We start from the raw sequence: 25,271 nt of genomic DNA, 5'->3' as shown, positions 1-25,271 counted from the left end.
TTTTTATCAAAAGTAGAGTTCGAATCCGATTAAAAGTCAGCTTAATTAGTGCAAAAACATGGTTTCTGTGCTCAGTCAATTTGGTGTTGACGGAACCGAACAAGTGCCTCAAGCCAAGAGAAAGGCCAGTAAAATGATGGTGATTATACTGCAAATTTCGCTGTTCCATAACTGTTGCAAGTAAACAAAAACGGAACGGATGCAATAGCACTGATATCCCTTCTGAATACGTCGTATAAGGAAGAGCTCATAACACTGTACAACTGTTGCCTTTTGTCCCGTTTCTTTTACACTGCCAAAGTCAGTCCAGCGTCAGCAAAAGATGTGATGCAAAAAAAGACCGAAGTGGCTGCGGAATGGGCTGATCGGCCAAACTACTCAAAAATTACCAGTATGATTAAAGTAAACCATAACAGCAGTTCCATTGTTCCAAACAATTTAGACGCACGCTATAACAACCAGAAGACCTGCGGTAGATTTAGCCTGGCAACAAGCACCGAATGAAGAGCACATTTAATACTGTTGCATTCGTCCCAACAAGCAACGATCCATGCAGAAATGTACTACGTTGTTGATTGTACCTCAGCTATTAGAAAAGCTGGTGGGTCAAAAACTAACACCGACTTCGTACCACTTGAGCGCCAGGCGGCCACAACTACAAGCGTCCTCTCTCTTGATTATTTTTGTTCATCCACATGAAGTAATAAATTGGCTGATCCTGATATGGAACCCACAGATATAGAGTGGAATGGCGTCAGTCTCTATACTTTGTGTGCTCATGATGAAGTCTAATAGGTCGCGTAAGTAACCTAAGTGCATTTTGCACCTGAAGATAAAAGGTCATTCCACGCCAGATACAACCGTCTCAGGTTGGACACTCGATGCTGCCTCAAGGTTTTCTCTCGTCCACAGCGTCCTCAGCCACAGCTATGGCTTTGACCGCATCAACTTTGCTTTATGTCGATCTACTCACTCTCTTATTGTCACCCTTCCAACTAGCACGGTGGTCGAGACCGTTGGTCATTGCCCGGTTTCCGTCATTAGGCAAGTAGCTACCATGCAACAACAATTAATATTGCTAGACCGAATTTCAACAAGTCACAGTGGGCTTGTTGAAGTTTGTTGATCTCACTTATGCACTCATGAGAATCAGCCAGCCCATGCGGTGGGAAACCTATTCCGTCTACTATCGATCTCACTCGACAGCTGGTTTAAGGATTTTCGGTAGGCCGTAAAGCCGTGGTTGGACTGCACTTATGGGGTACAGTCGAAACGACTTATCTTGCCTAGGTGGTTTGTCACGGAACGCGAAAACTCCACAGTTTCAGCTTTACTCTTATTCATTATGGGTGTAATATTCCCAATATTGATCCGCTAGGTGTTGCTTGAACTTCTATAGATAATCACACATCTTCATGACCATTGGCCTTACCCTTATCTACCTTGCTTTGCTGGTGTAAATTTGGCGCTTTTGGCTGTTGGGATTTAAGGGTTGTGACCAGCTGTACCCATAGCTGAAATCTGAATCTTAGAAAGTAACTTTTCGAACTTACGGATTTCTGTCTCTCTCTGTGCAGTGCTGTCCTTGTGTAGCTTTCGCTTCTGTCGATTTGGTTTGCAGTAACTAACAGTCTGCGGGCAACAACATGGTTTGAAGATCTTTACTGAGCCGATATGCGTGGTGACGCGTATCAGATAAACGACGAGTAGTCAAGTAGATCTCCTGTTTGAGGAATGACTTGGCCGCTGAAAGACTGCGAAACATGCATGGGACAAAAAATAGATTTAGAAAATGTCGAGGTTTTTAGTCGAGGACTGCGATCCACGTCACAGAGACTGATGACCAAGGCGATAGAAATCGCCAAGCATCCCAGTCACGAGAGAAGGCGTGGAACCAGCAAGCGCGTGGAGAACGACTTTGGACCAGTCGAACTGACAGGTGTTGGTGTGCGGTCATCAGGCGTCGTCATCATATGAATTCCACTTGACCTACTCCCACCCCGCCAACTGAATTGTCGCAGCACTCCACAAAGACGAATGCAATCTACCAACGGCAACCGATTGAAATGGAAGATAAGGGAAACAAACCCGGTCAGAATTAATTTGAACCCACCCTCAATCAATCCAACCAAGATTTCGACAATCACACTAACCGACAACAGCCATTAATTTACACTCAACACTGATCTAATGCGCTAATATGAAGAGGTCTTACTGATTGGTTCTTCTTCTGCTTAAAACCTGGTCAACGTAGTAACCAGCTCTCTTGGCCTGATGAAGCTTTTGTCAAAAGCGAGACCTTGCACGAAGAATTTTGAGTTGAACATTTATATATAGGTTTGTATCCCATTGGTTATGGAGGGAATGATCAGGTATGAAAACAATCATGCTCTTAACTCCATCGGATTCTGAACGTGCGAATATCCACTTACCGACAAGGTTAGTGCAGCGGTTCTCCGTCATATCTGCGGAAAATCAACGACACTGGCAATCAAGTCGGCACAGTGCGCTTCCCCGAATTAGGTTACCCGTCGGAAAACGCCGTTCCGTGTACTCGCACAGTGCGCTTCCCTTAATTAGGTTGCCCGTCGGAAAACGCCGTTCCGTGTACTCGAACACGGAACACGACGTTGCAACCACGACCTTTCGAGTGAGATCAGTTAACCTCAGCAAGCCCATGTGACAACCCTTGTTGAAATTCGGCCTAGCATGTGCTATGCGATCGCACGACAGCTACTTGCCTAATGACGGAAACCGGGCAATGGCCAGCGGTCTCGACCACTGTGCTAGTTGGGAGGATGACGACAAGAGAGTGACGAGATCGACGTGAAGCAAATTAGATTCAGTCGAAGCCATGGCTGCGGCTGAGGACGCTGTGGGCGAGAGAATACCTTAAGACAGCATCGAGTGTCCAACCTGAGCCGGTTGTGTCTGGCGCCCCCGGCCAAAATTATCGTGCTGTGTGAATTACTTGTTTAGGGTGATAATTGGGCTACACTCTGTTTCATTACTGCTGTTGATGAGGTGCAGCCAGTAACGCAAAGGCGTTTTGATGTATTTGTCTAATGTATTAGTATATTTGTCTAGCGAGCACCAAGAATGGGTTCCCGTTGACAAATGCTTTGAAAGATGTGGCGCATAAATTTGATAATTATTTCGAAAGGAATATGCAAATAAGTACACAGCTGTGTAACTCCAAACGATTTGCACTACAGTCCGACAGAACTGTTGAACTTGAATAGTTGCCATTCTGCAATAGACGAAGTAATTGCAGTGGAACAGTCTGGAAAATTTGGCCGGTTTACCACGCAGGATATCAGTCCACTAGACCGTTTTATATCCGAATAACACGGCGTACAGGAATGATTTTGGAGCCCGATGAAAACCACGTCTCCTGAGGCAACGCACAAGGGTAATTTGATTGTTCGAGCCACTGCTAAACCACCGAAAATATTATATCCTTTTTCCTCTAAGAAGAACGTCGGTAGATACTGTTGTTAGGATCAGATTGATATCCAAGTTAGCCTTAGCCTGCAGAACAGTCCGTGTGACGATATTTGCTGGCCATTCACGACGCACGACAGCCACTCGTGGTTGTTGTAATTGTCAGTGTAGCTTTTTTATGGCCTTTGGAGTTTGCGTGCATCCCCATCATCCGGAAATTAGTCGGTTGTTTTCAAAGCGTTTGATAGAAAATAGCCGTTGCATACACCAGGATGTTTATACTATCGATAATCAGAGGACCCTGTGCCATATATGTGCATAGTTTTGTATGGCTCTGCGTGTCTAATATTGTACACCAGAAATTTGCTAGGTAAACGACCAAAGTCACTTACTCAAGAATGACATCGATCGGCTCAGTTCTGAAGCAATAAAAATAAAGAATCGAAATTCAAGCTGTATTAAATGTAATAAATCAAAAGTCCACAACACGGTCGGTGTAATGATGGGCACAAATCGCAGGATGAGACAAAGATGGCTTGGGCAACATGTGTGCAGTAATCCTTGGGATGATTTAACCGATTGTCACAAGCAATAGCTCCGTTATTCTTCTTTCGACAGCAGAATTGAAGCGGACACGAAACCAACCACAGGTGGCTTTTCTGAAAGCAGAGTAGCGGCGAACTGAGTTACTTATGGCTGTTCAGCGCAGTTAAGCAGATTTATCCTGATCTGTGTAACATACCAACGCCGTTTGTTTGGTTATTGAAGTGGGACACCGATTAACCATAAAACCCTGTTGAAAATTACCCGCTTGTAATACACGAGCAATACACGGGATACTGCTTGGCTGAAATACTACGGGAAGGTTGATGACTACAGTACACACCATACGTGTCACTTATGCGAAGATATGATTGGTACCCACATACTCGTTAAACGGAAATAATTGCCTAACTAGTGACAGTCAATCAACTGTCCAGCAACAGCTGTAGTTCATCTATATAGACAACACAAATACTGGGTACTGAAATTTTTGTCCTAAAAACAAAAAAACACCCAATTTGCATCTCCAGGATGCTAAATTAATTCAGCAGTATTTTTTCCAATACCTGATTTCACCCTACAAATTTGGAAGGCTGACTCGTTGAAGAACTCGGCTTAACCGCGCTAAGAAAGTGAGATTGAACCCATCACATTTCACCTTGGAGGTTAGATGATTCGTCCAAAGTGTGTTTGACACACTGCACCAATTAGCTTCAATAGCATATATGCTTGGGTAACAGACTTCTTCATATTGGCACTGGATGTTTCCTACTCGTTCTTAGTTTTCAAGTGGTGGTGATACTTTAAATTCAGTCCTAGGCTGTATCCTCCGACCTCAGTAAACATCAGCGCCTGCGAAACAAGGTCATTCTTTGTTCGAAAAAATCATCAGTTTGGCTGGTAATAAGATGTTGGTAATAATGAGTAAACTAGCTCGTAATCGTAAGTACAAACACCACGTCTTTCAACACTGCCATCTAACTGCAGATCTGCAAGTGACGCACATCAGACTAATCACTTTCATGTCGTTATCGGACTTCAGGACACACGACAGTGATTCGACAGAACGCCAAAGCGGTAAAATCCAAACCAACGTTGATTCCGACGTTCGTGGTAGCAACCAGTGGCGATATCAGTTAAATTACCCGAAAAAATTTCCGAATTTGCACTCTTCCCTTTAAGCGTGGATCTGAAATCCAAAATCATTCACCCGCACTGCGGTGAGCAAAGTGGATATGAGATTTTCGAGAGATTTGGCAAACGGATTCTTACATGATCGAGTAGCCCCGGCTAGGAAAGTCTTGTCCGTTTCATGACCAAACAGACTGGACTTAATGAAACTAATATCCGTGAATTTCAAAGTTGGATAGCAAGCACGATACTGTCCACCGCAGTTTTCATTCTTAACAGATTTCATATCCTCTTTCTAACAGAATAGATCACATGATGTTCATGTTTAAATCCCACACCACATATATCAGCGCAACACGGTAGCAACGAAGCAACATGTTGAGCAGAAACCTACACAGGGAATGGATAGAAATTATCAACACAGCACTCAATAAAAGATAGATAAAAAATAACCAAAAACACCAATGTCAGTCACCTATATTTTCTTCTGTGTTCTTCATGATCTGCTGTCTCAATTGCTCCCTCTTTGGGTCAGCGTTCTTCCTCACTATTCCATCCAGACCTTCCGAATCCAACACTCTTTTTTCTTCTTGAGAACGATCTGAAAGGCGCTCATTGTCTTCTTCTTTGTCTTTTTCAGCGGGCATCGCACCCAAAATAGCCGTACTTATTATAGAATTTCTTGGGGAGCAACCACTTTCAGTACTGTATTCGCTGCAGTCGGTTGGTGCTGTGTTTTCAAATGCTTTGGATGATAATGTTTTGGCCGCTGCACAAGAAATTGTAATTCTCTCTAAAGTGAGAAAAACTGAACATTGCAAGAATAAATTACTTACTCTTCTTTGTCGGTGACTGCAAATCACTCGTGATTGTGTCAGACTGACTGTTGGATCTACTTGAGTTGGACTGCCCAATACGTCTTGGAGGACAAAATTTTAACGGTCTTCTAGCATCGCGCGTCTTTTTCGTGGCCACTTGGTCTTTAATCTCCGTGATGGGTTTGTCACAAACTGAGACATTCTTTTCGACCACACTGTCAAAAGGAAAGTCACCTTTTACATTTTTCTGATACAAGTAAGCCGTTGCTTGTTTATCCGTCGAGATTTCGCTGGCGGTGGTGTTGTTATCTTCACATGATTCCATTTTCTGTCCAAGTTGCCCATACTTGCGTTTTTGAAAAACGACACGAAAGAAATGCCGATATTTAGCTTGAGTCTCCGGTTACATTTACTTGTATTTTTCTTAAGTTAGTAATCTTTAATAGCGGTACAAATTACTACTTTGGTCCCGGCAATAAAAATAATCAGGCTCCAACGGTTACGACTAACCTTTAGAAAACTATTGACACCTACATTGTAGTGTGTAGATAAACCAAATTTCCCTTGCGGAAATCTAGTTTGTGGAGGGGGTAATAGATAACAAAGAGTAAAAAGCGCGTAAGAATATTAGACAAAATTCATGCTTAACTACGTAAAAGTGTTAGAGACATTGCGTTAATCAAATATTATAAAGCGGTTGCTGGGTAGTTTTTAAAATTTTAACGGTGACTTAGTTAACAAACTACAGTAGGATTTCAAAGAAAACGCTCGATATCTGGCAAAAACTGACTTACATTTTGATTCCCCATTGTGACCTCGACAGCAGAAGTCATGCTAATCGCGCATGATTCAAGTTCCTCCTTTGTTGGCGCACGCTTACGTGTTTTCTGTATGGAAAATGAATCACCAACCTTAGTAGATACGGCTGACCATTTGCCATGCAGGTAGCATCAAGGGCTGCTAAAGGCTAGTAAACTTGACTAGTTGTACAAAATATGGTTAGGATAAAGGTGGGCCGGGTCACTCAGAGTTTTTTGTTCCAATCAAAACCTGGCAGGCTGAATACGAAGGATTAGACAAGCAGTACTCCAGCTGATCGTATTAAATTGTTTGCCGGGCTTACGAATTGACAATTATGACATCGCCCACAAGGACTGATAACTTCTAGGATAAGACATTTTGACGTTATTAGCATTCAGATAGCTGGAATTAGTTCACGACCAATAAAACAAATTTTTGCACCTAAATACTGGTAAATCTTCGGTGCGATCATTAAATTTGTCTCTAGATGGCAAAAGAGTCCTATTAGGAAAGAGCTTTGACACCATCCGCCGAGTCTTCTCCATTCTGGAGGCCATTCTGAGGCATAACCGACGAGTAGGAACAAGACTATTGTCTTGCCAATTTGAGATATCAGTTCTCAAAGTGCTACACAGGTGCAGTAGATAATGTGATCTGGTCCAATCAAAACCGAATTCGAGAGAGAGAAAGGTCAAATTTCGCACCAGAGATTGCATACAAACAACACTCAGTACATTTTATGGTAAAAGTGAAAGGAACAGTAAGTTGTAGCAGCGCATGAATCTGATGGAGGAAATGATAGAGAAACCCAGGTTGAAACTAAAAAAAGTAGTACTGCATTTCATCAGTCTGTCAGTAATGTACTACCATGGTCTTCCCGAAACCGGTCCGTTTACAAGCAAATGCCGCATAAAAAACATGGATAGATTTGTCCTAAAGGTTTGCTAAGATTCTTGTAAAGATGTTATATCTGGTGTATAAAGCTTACTTTGGAGCTTTTTGACATATCTTCTTCTTCTGGATACGGATAACCATAAGTGAAAATACGATCCTAAAACAGAAGAATTTGGTGGGACTCAGGGTGTTGAAAGAATGTAAACTATATTAGCAAAACTGCTCAGCACATTTGCCTATGAAACATTTTGAACTAACAAGAAAGTTATCTTGATAGGTGGATTTGAGCCTAAATTCTCGTCTTTCCTGCGTACCGTACCATCGGATTAAAGTATGAAGAATACGGAAACTCATCCTCTTGAAAACTGGGTGTCAAATGTCGTTGTACATCAGCCATTTCCTCAAAACCTTGGCTGAAACCCGAAGTTGTCGTGCGCAAGATACCCTCTTTGTCTTAAATCTTGAACGGCTTTTTAAACTATCAACAGTGATATCTTACTTGGAAACCTTATCCTCATTTGAGTAGAATACTCTCAAGAGAAACAATCGGCCCGAAAATAATATTTCCCAGTTCACTGCTCGATCCTTCTTTCAATTGCCACTTCACCAAAAGATATCCATCCAAAAGAAAATACTTTAATTATTTACTTCAAGATTGTGATGCTCAAAATGAATCAGGAGGAGTTAAACACTGAGCTGTTTCCAACTCGGGATTATGAATGCACCCTACATTTCGTTTGGTTACAAAGGGTGTCCTTAAAAATATCTGGGTGGACGATCTCGCAGCACGGCGTTGTCGAGGTAAGTCAAGATACTGGCCGCACTTGGCTGGCAGTGGGTGAACAGGTAGGTCCTTTGGATCTAAACCAAACTCGTGGAGCCTCACTCACGTCAGCACAGGCTTTAGTGGTATCCAGTACATTTTGTTAGGCTCAGCAACCTAATCGCCTTGCTCGCAGACAATCGAGATGAAAGATGTGGCCACTTAGGTGACTAGTGCTTCGAACAATTTCGATGGAGCACGCAGTCAAAACTTTGAAGCGGGTGCAGTTTGAACATTGCATTCTAAACTTCGCAAACCTATACAGTACAGTAAACCGCTTCAATGGGGAATTCTTGCTTACTTATAAATAATCGTGAACTCAGACTGATGAGACAAATCAGCTGACTACGCCACCCTATTCTGCGAATGAAGTGCTTCCTTGATACATGGTAGGCAGATACAAGTGAAGACCTATGGAAAGAAGAATTTGTACTCACCTCTAATGACATTTTCATTGCTCTTTCTGCTTCTCTCACTGCTTTTTCTAGCCGGGTCCTATATCGATTAGACTAAATGAGATCGAGTTAAAAATGCAAGTGGACAGCATTGTTCCGTGCTAAATAGTCGCATTGGGAAACAAACACTTCCGATTTTGTACCAGGTTACAAATCGCGGTAAAATACGACCAAACGTGAACGTCAGCGTGAGCAGTTTAGTTTTATTGGCATCCTATTCAGACTACCAAAAGGGCTATAGCTCATCAACATCAGTGGTAATTAGTGGGACAGGCATTCACATACAGTCGTACGGAAGTCGCCACCGTAAACTCTTGTGAATCTACGCACGACAGTCTGACAGTCCCCGCAGCCAATTAATTCGTCCAGTGTGTGTGTGTGTTTAAAAGTTTCCAAACTGAAATAAATCCACTATAATATTAACCGTGGTTGCTACTGGCAATTAATTCTCCAGTGTGTGGTGTGTGTGAAAAGTTTCCAAACTGAAATAAATCCACTATAATATTAACCGTGGTTGCCACTGGCTCAACAGTGTCAAAATATTTACAGAAAAGCACGTTGTCAATCAGTGATCCCAGCCCATTAAAACTTATGAGCAACCACAGAAAGAATTGTCAGCTGTTTCGTTATATTAAGCTAGTTTTGCTTCACACATCGAGTCATTCAGTAAGTGTTTCCTCTATTAAATAATCTTTCATGTAATTTGCTCTTTCCTATGATAAAGCGCCTGCCCTCTGTAGCTGACATATGGAAAGGCTTAGGAGACAAACAGTACACTCCTTTTCTGATATGTGGTATGGAAAACTTGTCAACCAATCCGTTTCGTATCGAGAAGGTTTAACTGAGGAATGAAGCTGATGACAGTTGTATTGATAAAACAATAAAACACAGAAGCTTAGGGGGTTAGGTTACACTATATCACCCGAAAACAGGCTTCTTCAACCAGTTTCTATAATTTGAGCCTTCGGGACCTTTTAGCTGTCGAATTGTTCCGTAATCTTAACCGATATAACCGAATGCTTCTTCAAAAAAGAATATTCATTTGATTAGTAGTTTTCGGATTATTTGATGGTGTACAGTTCATTTTCAGTTGCTTCAGAAAACGGCTGAAATTCCATATCCTTAAAAAACATGTTTAATTACAACGAGGTAAACTATGCTCTGCTGAAAGATCACCTACCAACGCCCAGATCCATGCAATCACATTGTATGGGGTGTAACTGAGATTGAACTGGAGAAATTACTGGTTAGACAAAGCTCAGATTATCTGGTAACTTACCACGGTGCGCGGTTGAGATTCTGCGCTCAGGTTGAATTTTCTCAAACGCGACTCGCGGACCTTCTGCCGTGTTGTGCCCTTTGGATCAATAAAGACGATATAGTAACGAAACACCTCTCCGGTTGCTTCGTCGTATTCAGCATACTGTCCACTTGAATCGCAGTCAACCATAGCTGGCCATTCTGGGTAACCTTGAAAGAAAAAGCATCATCCTGATCAGTAACATGGAGCATCGAAATTGGCAGGTATTCCGGCGTTTCTAAATGCACCATCAACGAAAAAAAAATGAAATCAATGCAACATTCACTCAGTGTACTTACCATCCAGTTTCGCCCAGACCAGAGATCCTGCGGTAAATTTGGTAAACACATATTTCCCTTCTCTAACATCTTCCAACTCCACCTGAAGTTCTCCACACGGATCTTCTACTTCCTGCTTTCCGTCTAAATACTTTGGCTGCAAGCCACAATGCCAAGCCTCATCCAGCATACTGGGATCTAGAACTTGATCCAGAAAACGCCATTTGTTGCATCGGACACACTCAACCCACGTACCTAAAATTTATTATAAATTTACTGGAAATGCGTTGAGCACGACAAACTTGTTCGTAAATCATAAGGACTATACAGTATCTTCAAATATAATTCCACTATTATTATCTTATCAGCCGTGGTCCGTGCAGCAAAGAATAGGAAAGGAAATATCTTGAGGAAGAAGTCAGTTATTGCTACGGTCTGCGAAAATGTCAACCGGTTTGTTGCTCAGACATTCTTTGAGCTTGGAGCTCAGGTTCGAGGACGAGACCACCAGCAAACTTATAGTCTGACCCGGTCCATGGCACGTGATGCACAAGCATCCGATGTTCAACTGCGATCTACCTACTGCTGCCCTATGGACAATTTCTTATTTCAGCTGGAGTTAAAAATCGGTCCTTGTTAGCTTGTTTCAGAATTTAACACCGACCAACTTGTGCATTTAATGCTAGAATCGGAATTCGATTGTAATATCCCGTTTGCGCAATGTGATTCCAAATTCGCATTTATCACATTCTTATGTGGGTTGATTCATTCTTGAAATTGTATTGTCGTTGCAGTAGAAAGTAATGGAAACTGCATCCGGGGGTGCGCAAAATTCGTTCGTGCGAGTCACAACGGATGCTACCAGACTCAATTAGGAGTATGTGAAAAAGGCCGATAAATATGTTTTCACTCAAAAAGTCAAATGCAGCAGTCGCTGTCATTCTCACGAGCGTATATTTGCTCATTTTCCCAATTAGGAGTACCGGTCCGCCTTTAAACTATACCAAAGCTAGCTATTCGGAAACTGTCAAAATCAAGTAATCCATCGCTAACCATTCAGTGGCTCGAACATATAATGCATGTTTCAGGAGAGCATGATAAAGAATCGGTAGTTTTTGTTTGGGCAATGTTTCGCTTTTGACACAAAAGCTTCATCATGCCAAGTGAGCAGGTCACCAATGTAATGCCTGTGTTGGTTTCCTGATTGCAGCACATGTAGACAAAAGAATGCGAACATGTTTGAAGTCTCTTACAATCAACCTGTGAGAAATGTGGAAAGAAAGATGAAACTTCAACACATTTTACATTTGCTCCTACGTCTAACTATCGGGCATGGTACACTACAGAATGTGAATGTTGGCTATCACGGCAACACAAGAAAATGCTTGAGGCGTCGCTGAAGTAAACAGAGTGAGACATTGGTGGTATGGGCACTTGTCGGTCAACAGATTTTCGCCTATTTTTATAGAACGTACTATAAGCATGACGTGGTTTGCGTCAAGAAAACAATGTGACCAGTGGGAAAAATTCAAACTGTTGAAAGATAGACCTGCTACCGGTCTAGTCAAAATAAAAATAAGTGATAGAACACTATGTTTTGTCTACACCGGCACTATTCTTCAGTTATGTTTTATACATACGTCATCACACTCAGAGCGGCTCAAGGATTCAATGGCGTCAGAACGCACCGGTACCGTGGGGTTGACAACCATCATCATTATCGCCTGAATTCGCATTGGGAATATTATGAGGATCTTTATGTTGCACAACACTTCCACAGGAGTTTCGGCACTCCTTGGTTTCTTCCGCCAGAACTGGAATCAAAGTGGCCTCTTCGAAACAGTTTTGACCCGATCCGGTGGAACTAGACACGGCTGAGTTGTAGTGAAAGAGTTCTTCTGTTTCACTACATTGCTGTCGTTTGACGTACTTTGGTTTGTTCTTCCCAGCTGTGGAATTTTCTCCTTCTCCCTCCTCCCCTTCCTGGGTCGACGGATATATTCGCTCACCATCCAAAATGTAGGTCTGAAATACTTCTTTGAGACTCCTTTTTTCTAGGTCATCTAGTACTTCACTAACCAGTGCGTCAAAAGTGTCTCCAGAGAGACGTTCTGTCTCGTTATCTGAAGGACGAGACATTTGATCCGCTTCACAAAGATAGGTGCTGTATAGATCACTTATGTCCCGATTTTCCAAAGAGTCAATCACTGCATCCACTAATGTGTTGAACTCATCAGACGGGTGAACCTGTGGCAGAATGAAGTGATAGTAAAATCGAATTCAAAATAAAGACTCATCCCACATCATTTCACCAAGTAAACCTTCACGTACTCTGGCCTAAACACCGACTCAAGTACTAGGAATGGAATGGCTGACAGCTCTTCAAACTTTCTTGGACCATCTAGTTAATGCGGAAGAAAACAGAAAAATACATAGTGAAAAAAATGCGTGGATTTGTCTTGCACAACGTGTTTTCACAACCTACTGACCTCACGCTTCAAGGAAGTTTAAATAATTGGGAAAAGTGACGTGACTTCATTACTATTTCATTCGGTTCTGTTCATAGAGGCGCGCAAAGTTTGACGTTCTGGATGAGAGTTTCTGTCGATATGCAGACGACCAGCCTAGTTATATCAAAGATACAATCCGGGTTACAAACTTTCCAACTCAAGCCGCCGACCTTCGAAATTTCAGCTTGCGCTAAGCCTGGTTGTTAGTCAAGCATAATAATAAAATAAATGGCCAGCAGTTGTAGCTCTCTTTTGACGCAAATCTTCCAAGCCACCCAAAGGAAGCACGAAGACTGCGATACTGTTGGAACTTTTGGTACACATGCCTGCCTAGATCGCATGCACATGAGGCTTCGACCAGCTCTACTTATCCATTTGATGCACAAAAGCTGGTTTCAAGAATAGTTGCAGAGTAAACCTAGCCATTAAACGGACTTATCTGAGGGAGATTTTGCTAACCCACGCCATTCACCACCGGGTGTCCGGACAGAGTGCAGTCAGCTGTGCGTTTTCATCAGTCAACTGGCCATAACTCATGTCAATCCATCCATGAAAAGAGTTGTAGCGAGAACGGTGGAAGGGAAAGTTACTCTGCTTCTTGGCTCTAAATTCTGTGATGGTCTCTGCAAAATATTCTTCTCTTTGGTGGCAACATCCAGGTTGACAAATGTTATAGTTTCCACCATTTTTTGTAAGTGAGTTTTATTTCAAACACATTGGTTGTTTTTGCGTCATTCAAACAGATCTACAAAAGAGCACAGAGAAATGAGTTGTCGCACAATGTACCGGGTGATTTTCCTATACCTCTTCGGGTGAGCACTGAGGAACCAGTCATCGGGATGTTAAAAGGAAGTCGATCAGCAAGACAATGCCCCGAGAGAAGACCGTGTTCTTCAATGTACAGAGTTTCTGTTTCAATCTTTTAAGATCAGTGGACACAGCAAGGCGCAACATTTTACTGTGGTCCTGTCCGCAACGTGGGACACGTGTCAAATTTCAAGCAAACGACGAATTATCGATGAAGCTGGCATAGTTCCTGCACTCGCCTCAGGATTTGTAGTTGTAATTTGGCGTACTGCAGAAGATTCGGAAGACCTCCTAAGTCAAATTTGTCTGTTAGCTCAGTCAAAGTGGGTAGTCAAACACCCAGAAAGAAAAACGTGTGTGATGTACTGATGGTATTGAGGTAGCGGAACTTTACTGCAGCGGTCGGGTTTCGGTTGCAGTTCCCTCATTTTAAGTGTGGGCGATCGGCCACACATAATGGTACCACTGACAAGCAATTCCGGTGGAACGAACATCAATTTGAATACAGTAGCGTACGATGCAATCCGTCAAACCACACCCAAATATAAACTCAATTCCGGAGACAACTGCTTGGTCGATACCAGCCTCATTGATAGAGGTCATTTACTTGAAAATGAGTATTGTATTGATCCGACAGCAGCCACCTACGTCGTGTCTAGGGCTAGGAACGTTAAGGTGATACAATTCACTACCGAGAGATGGAAACCGGAACCGAGTGAACGGGATGGCTTTATCATATTGCCAGTAGCCTGGTATTAACCGGCTTGACTGTGAGATTTCGGGCGTGAGCATTTGTTCTGTTTTATTTACTTATCTGACATTACCCTGCAACAGCTCATTTTCCCGTGCGCTGTCTAAGCTAAGAAGCGTTTTACGCTCAATAAAAGCCCCAAGCGACCAGCTTATACTCAGCAGACGAACAGCACATAGCACTGATGCGACGGAGCAAAAGTAACCTGCTGCCACATTCCCCGTTGTGTATTCTTTAGATATAGGTGTACTCCCTACCGAAGCCGTATTCCGTTGTAGCCACGCTCTTAGTAGCTCACAGTTATTAGCTCACGCAGTTGTCAATTCAACTATAATCATAGTCTTCCTGAATTAGATACTGGCTGGAAACATGCGTCAGTGATTCCAGCCAGTATGTACTACAGACAGCAGTAACCCATGTTTGAATTCGCTGGGAATGACGCTCCCGAATTCAATAACAAACCTGTTTTTAGAGGGCTGAGTAGAACTAAAATACAGTGGCTTGTTTCAAAAAAACGTTGAAATAGAGCGAAACTATGCAGCGACGAAGTATCTACTGTTCGAACTACAAGAAGATACCCTCAAATAAAATTGTACTTCTTAAAAAGAAGTATCCATTTGGGCAATGGCCCGAAAATAATAGGTTCCAGAGTTTTTGGACTGTTCACGTCATCTTTTACGGACACCAAAAGCAAGCCTCAAAAAGGAAACGCAGTTTTCTACCCACTTTGATTTCATTGTGCTGGTGAAAGATTCCATTAAGGGAGCATATAAAAATATAAAGCCACTATAACCACCGTGTAACCACTTTGGTCGTGAAACAAGGACGCAGAAACGATTGTAACTTTTAAAGCATTGGTGTATTAAGTGAGCGAACTGTAATAGACGCAAAGTAAAGATAAGACCACCTCCGACGTACGTCACGGATGATCTTGTTAGAATTACGTTCTCAAGAAAACGATTTTTGTAACCTTGTTTGAGTTTGCCTTACTGTTGAGTATTACTTCGGAATGAGGAAGAGCGTTTACGCGGCTGATCAGTGCCACGAAGAGACTGAACCTTACCGTGGTGTAACGGTTTACGTACTTCCACAATCCACTAATCTATATTGGTTGGTGTCCGTGCAGCACTCACTAAATCTTTCATACCAGATTGGTAAGTGGTCAGAGGTTTAACACAGTCTGCTGGTGGAAAATGTATGTCGACCTGTTCCGCTGGCTTGCGATCAGGCTTTTGCGCCACAGGATTTGGGTGACGGCAATAATCGTCCTGTTGTCAAGGTTTGATTGCCTTAGCAGTATCCCAGCTCACGTACAAACATGAGTCGCACACATACAAGTAATGTAATGCTACATCGGCCGTCGCATGGTGTCATCAGACGGGTCGTCTTACTGTATAAAACAGGGCGGGTAAGCTCAATTCAGAGTGGCGGAAGCATAGAGGTATGAAAAAGATTACGGAACGTTTGGACGATGTCGGTGCCACTCGCCTTCCAAGGTGGGGACTGCGTCCACTGCGATTGGTCGGAGACGCTGCAAGATATGGCTGTTAATCGATATCAATAGTGTTCTCGTTGTCAGTTTCTATCCAGATTGCCTGAATGAGTGAGTGGAGGTGTAGGCACCTCGGAATGATCTTAGTAAGCTAACATTGAGTCCCCTTTTCGTCCACTTTTATTCGTTTCTTCACAATAAGATCTTCAAATAGATCATGGTATAGAAGCATCAGTGTTGAACACTAATGTCATGGTATAGATGATGATGATGATGATGATGATGATGATGATGATGGTGGTTTATAGAATTACACTATAAAGAAAAATTATGACCCCCAGTTCACTTTCTGAGAACATCCGTTCTGCTTTGATGGAGCGATGTCAAGAACCGCTAAATATTTTTTTCAAAAAAGCACTTCTGTTCACACTCTTATTCTTTTCCACAATTTATCGTTTTGACGCACTGAACTACGGTAGTATGCTTTCTGGGCTGTTATGAGCGGGAGTTTAGCAATGATTATGAAATGAAAATGATTCATAGATGTGTAAAAAAATCTGGCCTTGTGATACAAGTTTGCTTGCTAGTTGTCAATTCCCTCGAGAAGAAATTAAAAAAACTTACGGAAATTCTTTTGAGATAGAATGATGTGGTACAATTAGCTGGTTCCAGACAACTAAATAACAAGTTTCCTCGGGCTAAGATGAAATATCTCAATTTAACTCGAAACACAATCCGTTACAATATTGGTGGAGGGTTCTCCCTCATCCGAATTGTTCCTTAAACGAGCTACATCAGATAACATGTGAACTATTCGCGAGTAGTAACTTGCATAGTTTGAGTAGTTGGTACGACTTAACCAGGACCTCCTAAGAGCTCCGAAAAGAAGGACAATAGTGGAATTTCGACGCTTTCCAGGATGGCGAACACATATCGCTTTTACTCCTCAACTTGCTTTGTAGCCTTACTTTAATCCGAAACCGATTTAACGTCGATACGATCTTGACAGTGCAATGGCATGTAGCCCTTATTTTTTATTTCAAAATCCAGTTTCTACAAAAATGGTCCAAGTGCCGATCAGCTGCTGGTGGCCTAACGATTGTGTACAAACTACTAGCTGGGAGGTTACGGGTTCAAAACCCATGAAAATCCTTGAGATGCGCACTGCTAATGATTAGCGAAGAGAATGAGACCGGTTTACAGTGCTTCTCGGCTTTTAGCAAAGGTCGGCCTCACCTACGGTACAAAATCAATGAAAAATTTGTCAGAGCAATAGGTGGTTCAAACTCTAACCGAAAATCATTATTTCAGTGAGTGCACCCCCCAATAAAAAAACAAGAAGGAGAATGGGTATTCTAAATTCCACCTTGGGGAACGCTTCACCAGAATAATACCAGTAAACTTAACCATTACCCACAAAAAGTTTGTGGAGCCGAAGACCAAGAATTTCTACATAGGTGCAATTAAAAAACCAAAAAACACCCAAATCACGCTGTGATATATTTATTCATTCTTAGAAAACCATCATAATTCGCCAACATTAACTTTTATTAGTTTCTGAGGCTTTAACCATAGGTGCTTTGGTGAAATGATTGCGGAAATCGATCCATATCCCCTAGAATAATAACAGGTGCTATTCATCTGACTGCACTAAGGCCCGGCGCGACGCCAGAATTGGTGCAGTCATCCACACATAATCTAAGAGGACAGAGTTTCCTCACATAGCACGTTCATGACCTTCCAGCCGTCCGGACAAAGCAACACACCCAAGAGGACTTCCACTTCTGTCAGACATCCGAAATAAGGTTACCATTAAATCAGTAATGACACAAGACGAACGATCCCTGTTGTTGGCCAAATACATTCATTGAAACTAATCAGGGTGATTCAAGTGTATCCCAACCGGACCTGTCGCTTATGATTAGTGAACCTAACTTAACATCATCATAGTCCTTCCAATGATTTGCTTACTCCGCTATATACTTTTGATCTCCACCTTCCCTGTTCACCCGTACCCGTCATTCACGTTGCCTCAAAAGCCGCCCCGTCCGACACTGGTATCTTAGCATATGTGTATGTGTACGTGTATGTGTGTGTATGTGTATGTGTGTGTGTGTGTGTGCATGTGTGTGAAGACTGCCAGCTGACCCACTTACATGCTTGCGCCTCATCCGCTGAGCCTGCCCGGATTTGTGAAGCGATTTTCCGTGTGATCGCACCACCAATCAGGATCACGAGGCCACGGAAGGGACAACCGAAACCTACACTAGCAGTAATCTGGTATGCAAACTTTGATACTGCACCGTGCCGGTCAGTGACAGACTTGCACACCTGGTGACTCCACGTGCGTGGACGATTCAGGTTTGTTGTATAATTCTGCTCACTTTCGTTTAATTGATCCTGTAGACTTTGAACCCAGTTCTTCCTTATGATACTCCGGACCGTCAAACTCAATGGTGACCTTAATAATGATAGTCTTCTGTTGTTGTCTTATTTGCGTGCATTCACTAGGGTGTTAAACAACTTGGCAAAGGTTACTCACGGTTGTCGAAGCGTCAGGACTACAAATCCGCATGCTGAAACACCATGCACATAGTGAATTATGGGAAGTTAACTAGTTAAATTTAGCTCTCAGCCAAGACTATTTCGTTAGAAATTTCGACTACTTCCTACTGCAAATCATGAGGCGCCTCTACCAGCTCCTACCGTTTCCGAAGTACTGTGTAATTAGCCGTTTGAAATAATGGATTTTTATTCGGATGGTTATATATTCCGTTTAAACCTTATCTATTTCTGGGATGGTGTAAAGTACACTAATCTCGGTCTAAGTAAATCTAAATTCCCATCAGAGTTAAATGTAACTAACTGGACTTGTGTTGCGGGATAATGCATGCTCCAGTTCAACTGCTCGCGTCTTCTTCTTCCACGATTGCATATATTTTGTGCGGAAAGTTGTTCCATTCAATGGCTTTGACAGGTGGTTTTCAGACACTTTAGGTGTGTTCAGTGGATACGTCTGCAAATCCTTGTCTTCAATACCATGACCACTGTAGAAATAGCAGTTGTACAGTTCGTCGACTGATGTTTCATTGAATTTTGTGAGGACGGAGGTGATAAGGTCGTCGAGATAGTTTGGATCAATTGAAGTAGCACCAGTCGATTGCTACCAATACAAAGAAAAAATATGATTATAAATCTCGATCTACTTTTTTCTCTAGAAGAGTGTGAGTTGCACCGATTGACAAGAAAGGGGAGAAGGGCACTTCGGATTCTTACCTGCAGCAGCTTTGAACTATTTTTGAGCGGTGCCAGCCACAGCGTGCCGCCTTGCTTCCAGAGGACTCGAAGAATGTCAAATGTTTGTTGCAATTGCCCTGGTAAGCTCACATGTACGCATAACTACACGTGGGAAACAATAGATTCTGACAGACCAAATTTACAGGACCTTCGTCTTCATTACGGTTCACCGAGTAGGCGTAGCCGGGTTTCACAGTCTATCGTTAAAGTTAGAATTTCACACCCAAATGGCTGTTTACCTCACTGGTGTCGCATAGAGTATACGGATTCAATGGTTTACTTCATTCAGCTAGCATTTCAAATGCGCTGGGAACCCGAATGGTGATGAATAGTCCGCTAATTACTGTTTGATTTTGATTGTCCTTAGAGAGCCTGAATACTCCCAGGACTAATTAATTCCACTCTAAATTTGTCTATCGGGAGAACTCAAAGCTGATGACCGGCTACTTGTGAAACTCGACATAAGAATGAAAAATAAAGAAAATGACTCCTACTAAACTCAGCACATTCTAAACTGGGCAAACCAATGGAACCAATTCAGCTGTTATGTTTTGCTGTGTATCAAACAGACAGTTTCATTGTCAGCAACATTAGTAAAGAACCAGACTGAGTTACAACTGCCGAGTAGTATCCATCGACGGCGGAACAATTCTAGCTACAAATCGGCTTCCAATGCGAAAGCCTATCTGCAAATCAAAATAAGACATTCAGTGGACATTCACTCGTGAAAAAATTTGCAATAATCAAGCAAGTTGTTTTCCACAACAGCCGACTGACTGACTGAAACTCTCTGGAAGTACTGTCAGTAAAAATATCGGTGTTTGCTGCTTCATCCCTGTTCACTTTAGAAAAGCGGGCAACTGCTTTGTATGCTGGATGAAAGCTAACTGAGAAATTCATGGTTTCAAAATGGCCTTACTAAGTAGATTGGGAACCTTTGTACTCTCACAGAGCAGATGTCACTAACATTATCGGACAACGATAGATATTTCAAAGCACTTTTGGGACTACTAGTGAGTGAGCGATCTTTTGGTGCCTAGCTGCCATAACACTCGTGAGACACTTCCAGAATGCCCAAGCCTAGACAGGAACTGTCGAAATGCTCACACCTTAGCCTCTTAGCTATCTCGAGATCCCGTGAACCACCAAACTTGCAGCTTATTCTTATTCCAACTATCATTCTCACTGTTCACCATACAGTTTACTCATTAAAGTACCACATAATTATCCATGAGAAATGATTTCTAAGCACCGAAAGGTGAATAGCAAGCTAGGTCACAAAATCATCGACTGTGACAAGGATAGATCTGACGTAGTTCGAAAGCAGTTCCAAGTAGTCCACTGGGTCCATTTGGAGGATCAATTACCTCTTAGACCTATTATGTAACTTCAGGGTAATTCCAGAAGCAGGAGTCTGGGAAGCTGGCATACCCGACATTCTTTCCGCTCATTTAATTATCAAGACAACATTAGGATGAAAAACGCTTTAGTGGTGACAATGAGGAAGCATTTTAAGGAAGGTGGCCGTTGATGCATTACTGCTGTAGACAGTAATCGTCAAGTTTTCAAGCTGATAATTGAAGGATAACTCTAATGAAGTGCTGCTACATCAACTTTGTCCACTTCTGTATTTCAGACCGAAACAAATATCCATCCTCTGACGACATTGGTATCAGTTTGCATGGAGTGCGGAGTTCCTAATTTCGGTGCAGAATTTATTGTTTATGTGGATCCAATCAATGCATAGGAGCCCAAAAACAAGGTACGACCTTGTTAGGAAGTACCAGCGGTATGGATCTCTTGGATCTCCCCGGGCGAAATGAACTGCTAATCTCTGAGTAAGCATTGCATCCAGATCCGCTAAACCACCAACATTTTCTAATCACGCAATTCACGTCAGGCAAAACAAGGTTTACTGGACTTCGAAGCCTAACAGAACAGAGGTATTCGAGACAATCGTCCATGAATTATACCGTAAAAGATCTCAGATGGTAAAGCATTAACGGGAAAAAGAAGTAAGGTAACTCCATATATATCGAAGTTCGGTTCACTTCAAACCGTTTTATTCAATTTTTTCCCAGCGTTGTTGGTCGGCTCACGTGCAAGTGGTTCGTAGTTCCTCTGCTTGACATTAATTCAGCCAGCCCGAATCACAAGAAGACATCTGTTTTAAACTATCTGTCGCGAGATAATTCACTGTTGATTCTTCTTCTGGTTTGACACCATCAGTCATGAAAATTTTCGGAGAAACGCAAGATCTCCTCCAAGGCTTTTCAAACCCGTTGGATAGGGATACATGCGAAACCATCACTTAAAATTATTGTCTCTGCTCACGTAGTTTCGGACAAAGACAATGAATGGGTGTTTACAATGAGGATATCGTACTGTAATTGTGGAAATTTTTATTGTGAAAATCCTAGAAGCACTCTACGGCGGTTTCTTTAATGAGTGTCGAACTTTTCTATCTCATAGTCCGTCTTTCTTTGTGTTACTTAAAGGGTTAAAGTAGACCGTGTTAACTGTCATTTTTAGGGTGATCCAAATTAACCACAGTGCACACAATTCTTCAGGATTACAACATTCATTCAGTTCACTCCATCCACTCTTCCTAGGATGTTTTAAGCTAAATGTGTTATTTCAAAGCTCTCGTTGAGACTGCTTTCGGATCAGTACAAAAAACAAGAATTGCACCAGAGTCAGTCTAATTGGCTTTCTGCGCTCATGTATCTTGTAAACCGGGTAGGTTGAACGTGTGTTATCAATAGACTGAACCTTATAGCGACGCGAGAGCTTGCATATTTAAGTAACTCACTGGGTTATATTGGAGGATGCCTACTCAATGTCCCAATGGTTAAAGATTCGACAAATACAGTTTCTTGATTCTCCAGGTTGGAGTTTAGAAAAATGCGACGATTTGCTCCTTAATATTTGAGCCGCTGCAGTGGTCTTACGCAGATCACCGCTACAGTGCAATTAGAATTTCGATCCAATGGCCTTGGTTGAGGACTTAAACCGTCCTGCTGTATAGGTGTGGGCACTATGGCCAGCTCACACAACCATAAGCATTACAGATAAAATTGCATTCGAGAGACATTGATCGTCGCTTTATAACATCCGTCAGCTCGCCTCGTTCTCCGCATACAGCAGATTGGTCAAGCAAAAGCATGCAAATGCTGACAGCTCTCGTCTTTCATTAATATCGTCCCCTAACCCTCTCAATCTTCGCCTGATAATAACACTCATGAGGTCCCCAAATGCAAGCACATCGATCGGCAAACCGCACGCCACACATGATTACTACCGATCTGCTTTCGCCATTATGACTTAGTTCTCCTGGTTTTTACTGCATTCTTCAGCTTCTGCCAACAACCTGATCTTGTAAGCAATGAAGATAATTTATCGATCTCTATCCGCTGTATCTCTGAGACTAACATACAAGAACTAATTGGAGTTAGTGGGATTTTGACCTCCTCACTACTTGGACTCTATCGACAACTGAGATCGGACGATCCCTCAGCTGCTGCCGAAACTTCGGGAGCTTACTAGATACCCCTAGGCAGACGATCTCTGCCGTCCGAATTCTCGCCTTCATAAACACTCGCACCGGTGAAAATATTGAACGCTCTTTATTTATCATGCCCATTTGTGGGCTTATGAACTCTGGCCTGGGGTTCACTGAAACACATTCCAGCGAAAAATGACCAATCCTTTGTCTATCATAAATAGCTCGTTTATAATATCGAGACAGTAGATTTAAAATGACATCTAGGACGCCTGAGATTATCCGAAACACGCCTGATGGTATTTTTAGCCTGAACGCAGAATGCAATAAACTTCTTTCGCAGTTTTAATCTCAATAATATTGAGTTTAGATGCAATGTGCGTTGTACTACGTGGCATCCCCCTACCAGTGAACAGTCAGTCAAATTCACCACATCGTTATCAACTAGCAATGGCGTGGTTCTGTTCTTGCTTGGAAAATACAAGTACATTTAGATCACGATATTGTAGAAATGAAGTCAATGCTCTTGTCTTTAAGATGCTATCAGTTTTCGTCAAACTACACCACTTGTGGTGGAGCTAAAGGGATATGTATACTGTGCAACTGTATCTACGATCTTGTTTTGAGATTTGGTTCCTAAGAACTGAAGACATAGGACTTCTATGAACCTTTGATCACTAATGTCTCCGTCGTGTAGCACGAGTTAGCTGGCCGCAGCGAGTACACAATTAAGTGGTGCATAAACGAGACTTTGGAATTGGATATCCTTATGTCCAGCAAAAGTGTAGCTCCAGGAAAAGCAGTTTTCCGTTCCTAGCCGTTGTTCGTGAAGGGTTCACGGGAAGCAGGTCATGAAACGGCTACGTGAAATTAAAGCAGCTACAGGTAGACTGAGTGCTGTGAGGCCTTCACGCCTTCATCAGTGGGAACCGCCTGATCCTGTTTAAGCGGCAGGATACGTGAAGCCAAAGATCTCTCTCAGAGACAGTTTTTCTTGCTGGTTTTGGTGATATCCCATGAGATACGCAACGACCCATACTTTACACCCTACAAACTTCCTTCCACTGTTACACGCTTTTCAAGGTTTGACGAAACACCCTTCCACGTGGAAGACGCGGAGCGCCGGTGATAACATTATTTCTAAATGTGCTCTGTATCAAAGGCCAAAAGTGGCAAGTATAACCAACAGACAAGAGTGAAAAATCATTAATTAGCAAGAGTCGACCGTGAAATTCCACCTATTTAGCGAGCAACAGGACTAACAGCTAAATCTGATGAACCAACCTCAAATGTATATGGAAATGAGAGACAAAACACTCCGCCTAAGTGAGACCGTACGTATATCGTTCATGATATTGGACTGCTAATGTAAAACAAACGGCGATATTTTGCACCCAAAGATTGATCAGCAACACGTAACGTATGGACTTTGAGTTCGCCCATCAATTTTGAGTTACTAATGGTTTTTTCACTAAGGTGTGAATCTTTGTATAGCTAATCGGACAGTCCGATTACTCATGTATTATCCCCTTGTTGTCCTTAAGTGGTCGCCAGTATCCAAGACGAACCTGATACTCCCGGTGAGCTGGATGAAAAGATATTTATCGCGAGTATTATATCACTAGCTGAGAGACCGAGACGCATGAGGACCAAGGCGTCGTACGTTCGCAACTGGGCAAACAAATTTCAAGAATCATTAGGAAGACCTGCAGTTACCAGAATCCAAAGTATCTTAAAAGTTTGAGGGCTTTAATACCATAACCCAGACCCCGAAAATTAGAAAACCAAGCAGCCATTTGAACAAGGTTTTCATGAAACCATACACAGTATAAGATAGAAACGTGGAAATAAATGAATATATATTGAAGGAAAAATGGAAGACACTGTGGAGGCCTCAGAAAAATACCAACTCGTATATTTTCCATTTTGATTAGCACAAAGACGTACCTTGATTACTACTTCTCCCGCATTCGCTCTTCCCGAGCTCTTATCTTCATATTCCAGGCCCCCGCAATCGATGGGATCTATGTTCATTCCAGGGCTTCCATCTCTGGACGCTGTGTTATGGAGTGATTCAGGAGTAATTGATGATATTGATTTTTGCTCGAGCTCACTAATTAGCTTCTTCTCCGGTGTATGTAAACTGGGCTTGTCGGTAACATTCAATTTCGAAGCTTTCTTCCTGCCTGGTGGTTGGAATCGTGTTTGTCTGGCTTGAGGCTTCTCCGTCTCAGTCACCGTTGAGCCAGTAGCAACAGTGCTTGCTCCGAGAATCTTGGCAACCGAAGCAGTTTTTTTCGGCTATCCAAGACAAAGTTGGGAGAGAGAACTCGAATAAGCAGAGATTGTAGAGGGGTCAAGGTATGACTTTCAACAGTGAACAGAAATGGGTCACGTGAGATGACCCATTTGGATCAGCACCAGC

General features: G+C 42.4%; 1 protein-coding gene across 1 annotated transcript; it reads right to left on the bottom strand.

Annotated features, from left to right (window-relative positions):
* Window positions 1–3,828: 3,828 nt before the first annotated feature.
* On the bottom strand, window positions 3,829–25,239 carry T265_08741 (hypothetical protein; the record flags this gene model as incomplete). The annotated part of the gene is made up of 11 exons (XM_009174626.1): window positions 3,829–3,863; window positions 5,594–5,926; window positions 5,955–6,282; window positions 6,731–6,823; window positions 7,726–7,788; window positions 8,892–8,963; window positions 10,189–10,379; window positions 10,509–10,742; window positions 12,176–12,734; window positions 18,914–19,210; window positions 24,794–25,239. 11 exons carry the CDS (start codon window positions 24,878–24,880, stop codon window positions 3,829–3,831), a joined length of 2,292 nt encoding a protein of 763 aa, XP_009172890.1.
* Window positions 25,240–25,271: the final 32 nt, after the last annotated feature.

This window comes from Opisthorchis viverrini (assembly GCF_000715545.1).
Source record: "Opisthorchis viverrini unplaced genomic scaffold opera_v5_238, whole genome shotgun sequence".
Taxonomy (NCBI): Eukaryota; Metazoa; Platyhelminthes; class Trematoda; order Opisthorchiida; family Opisthorchiidae; genus Opisthorchis; species Opisthorchis viverrini.
Note: the sequence above shows the minus strand (reverse complement) of the source record. Positions and strands in the feature narration are given on the sequence as shown.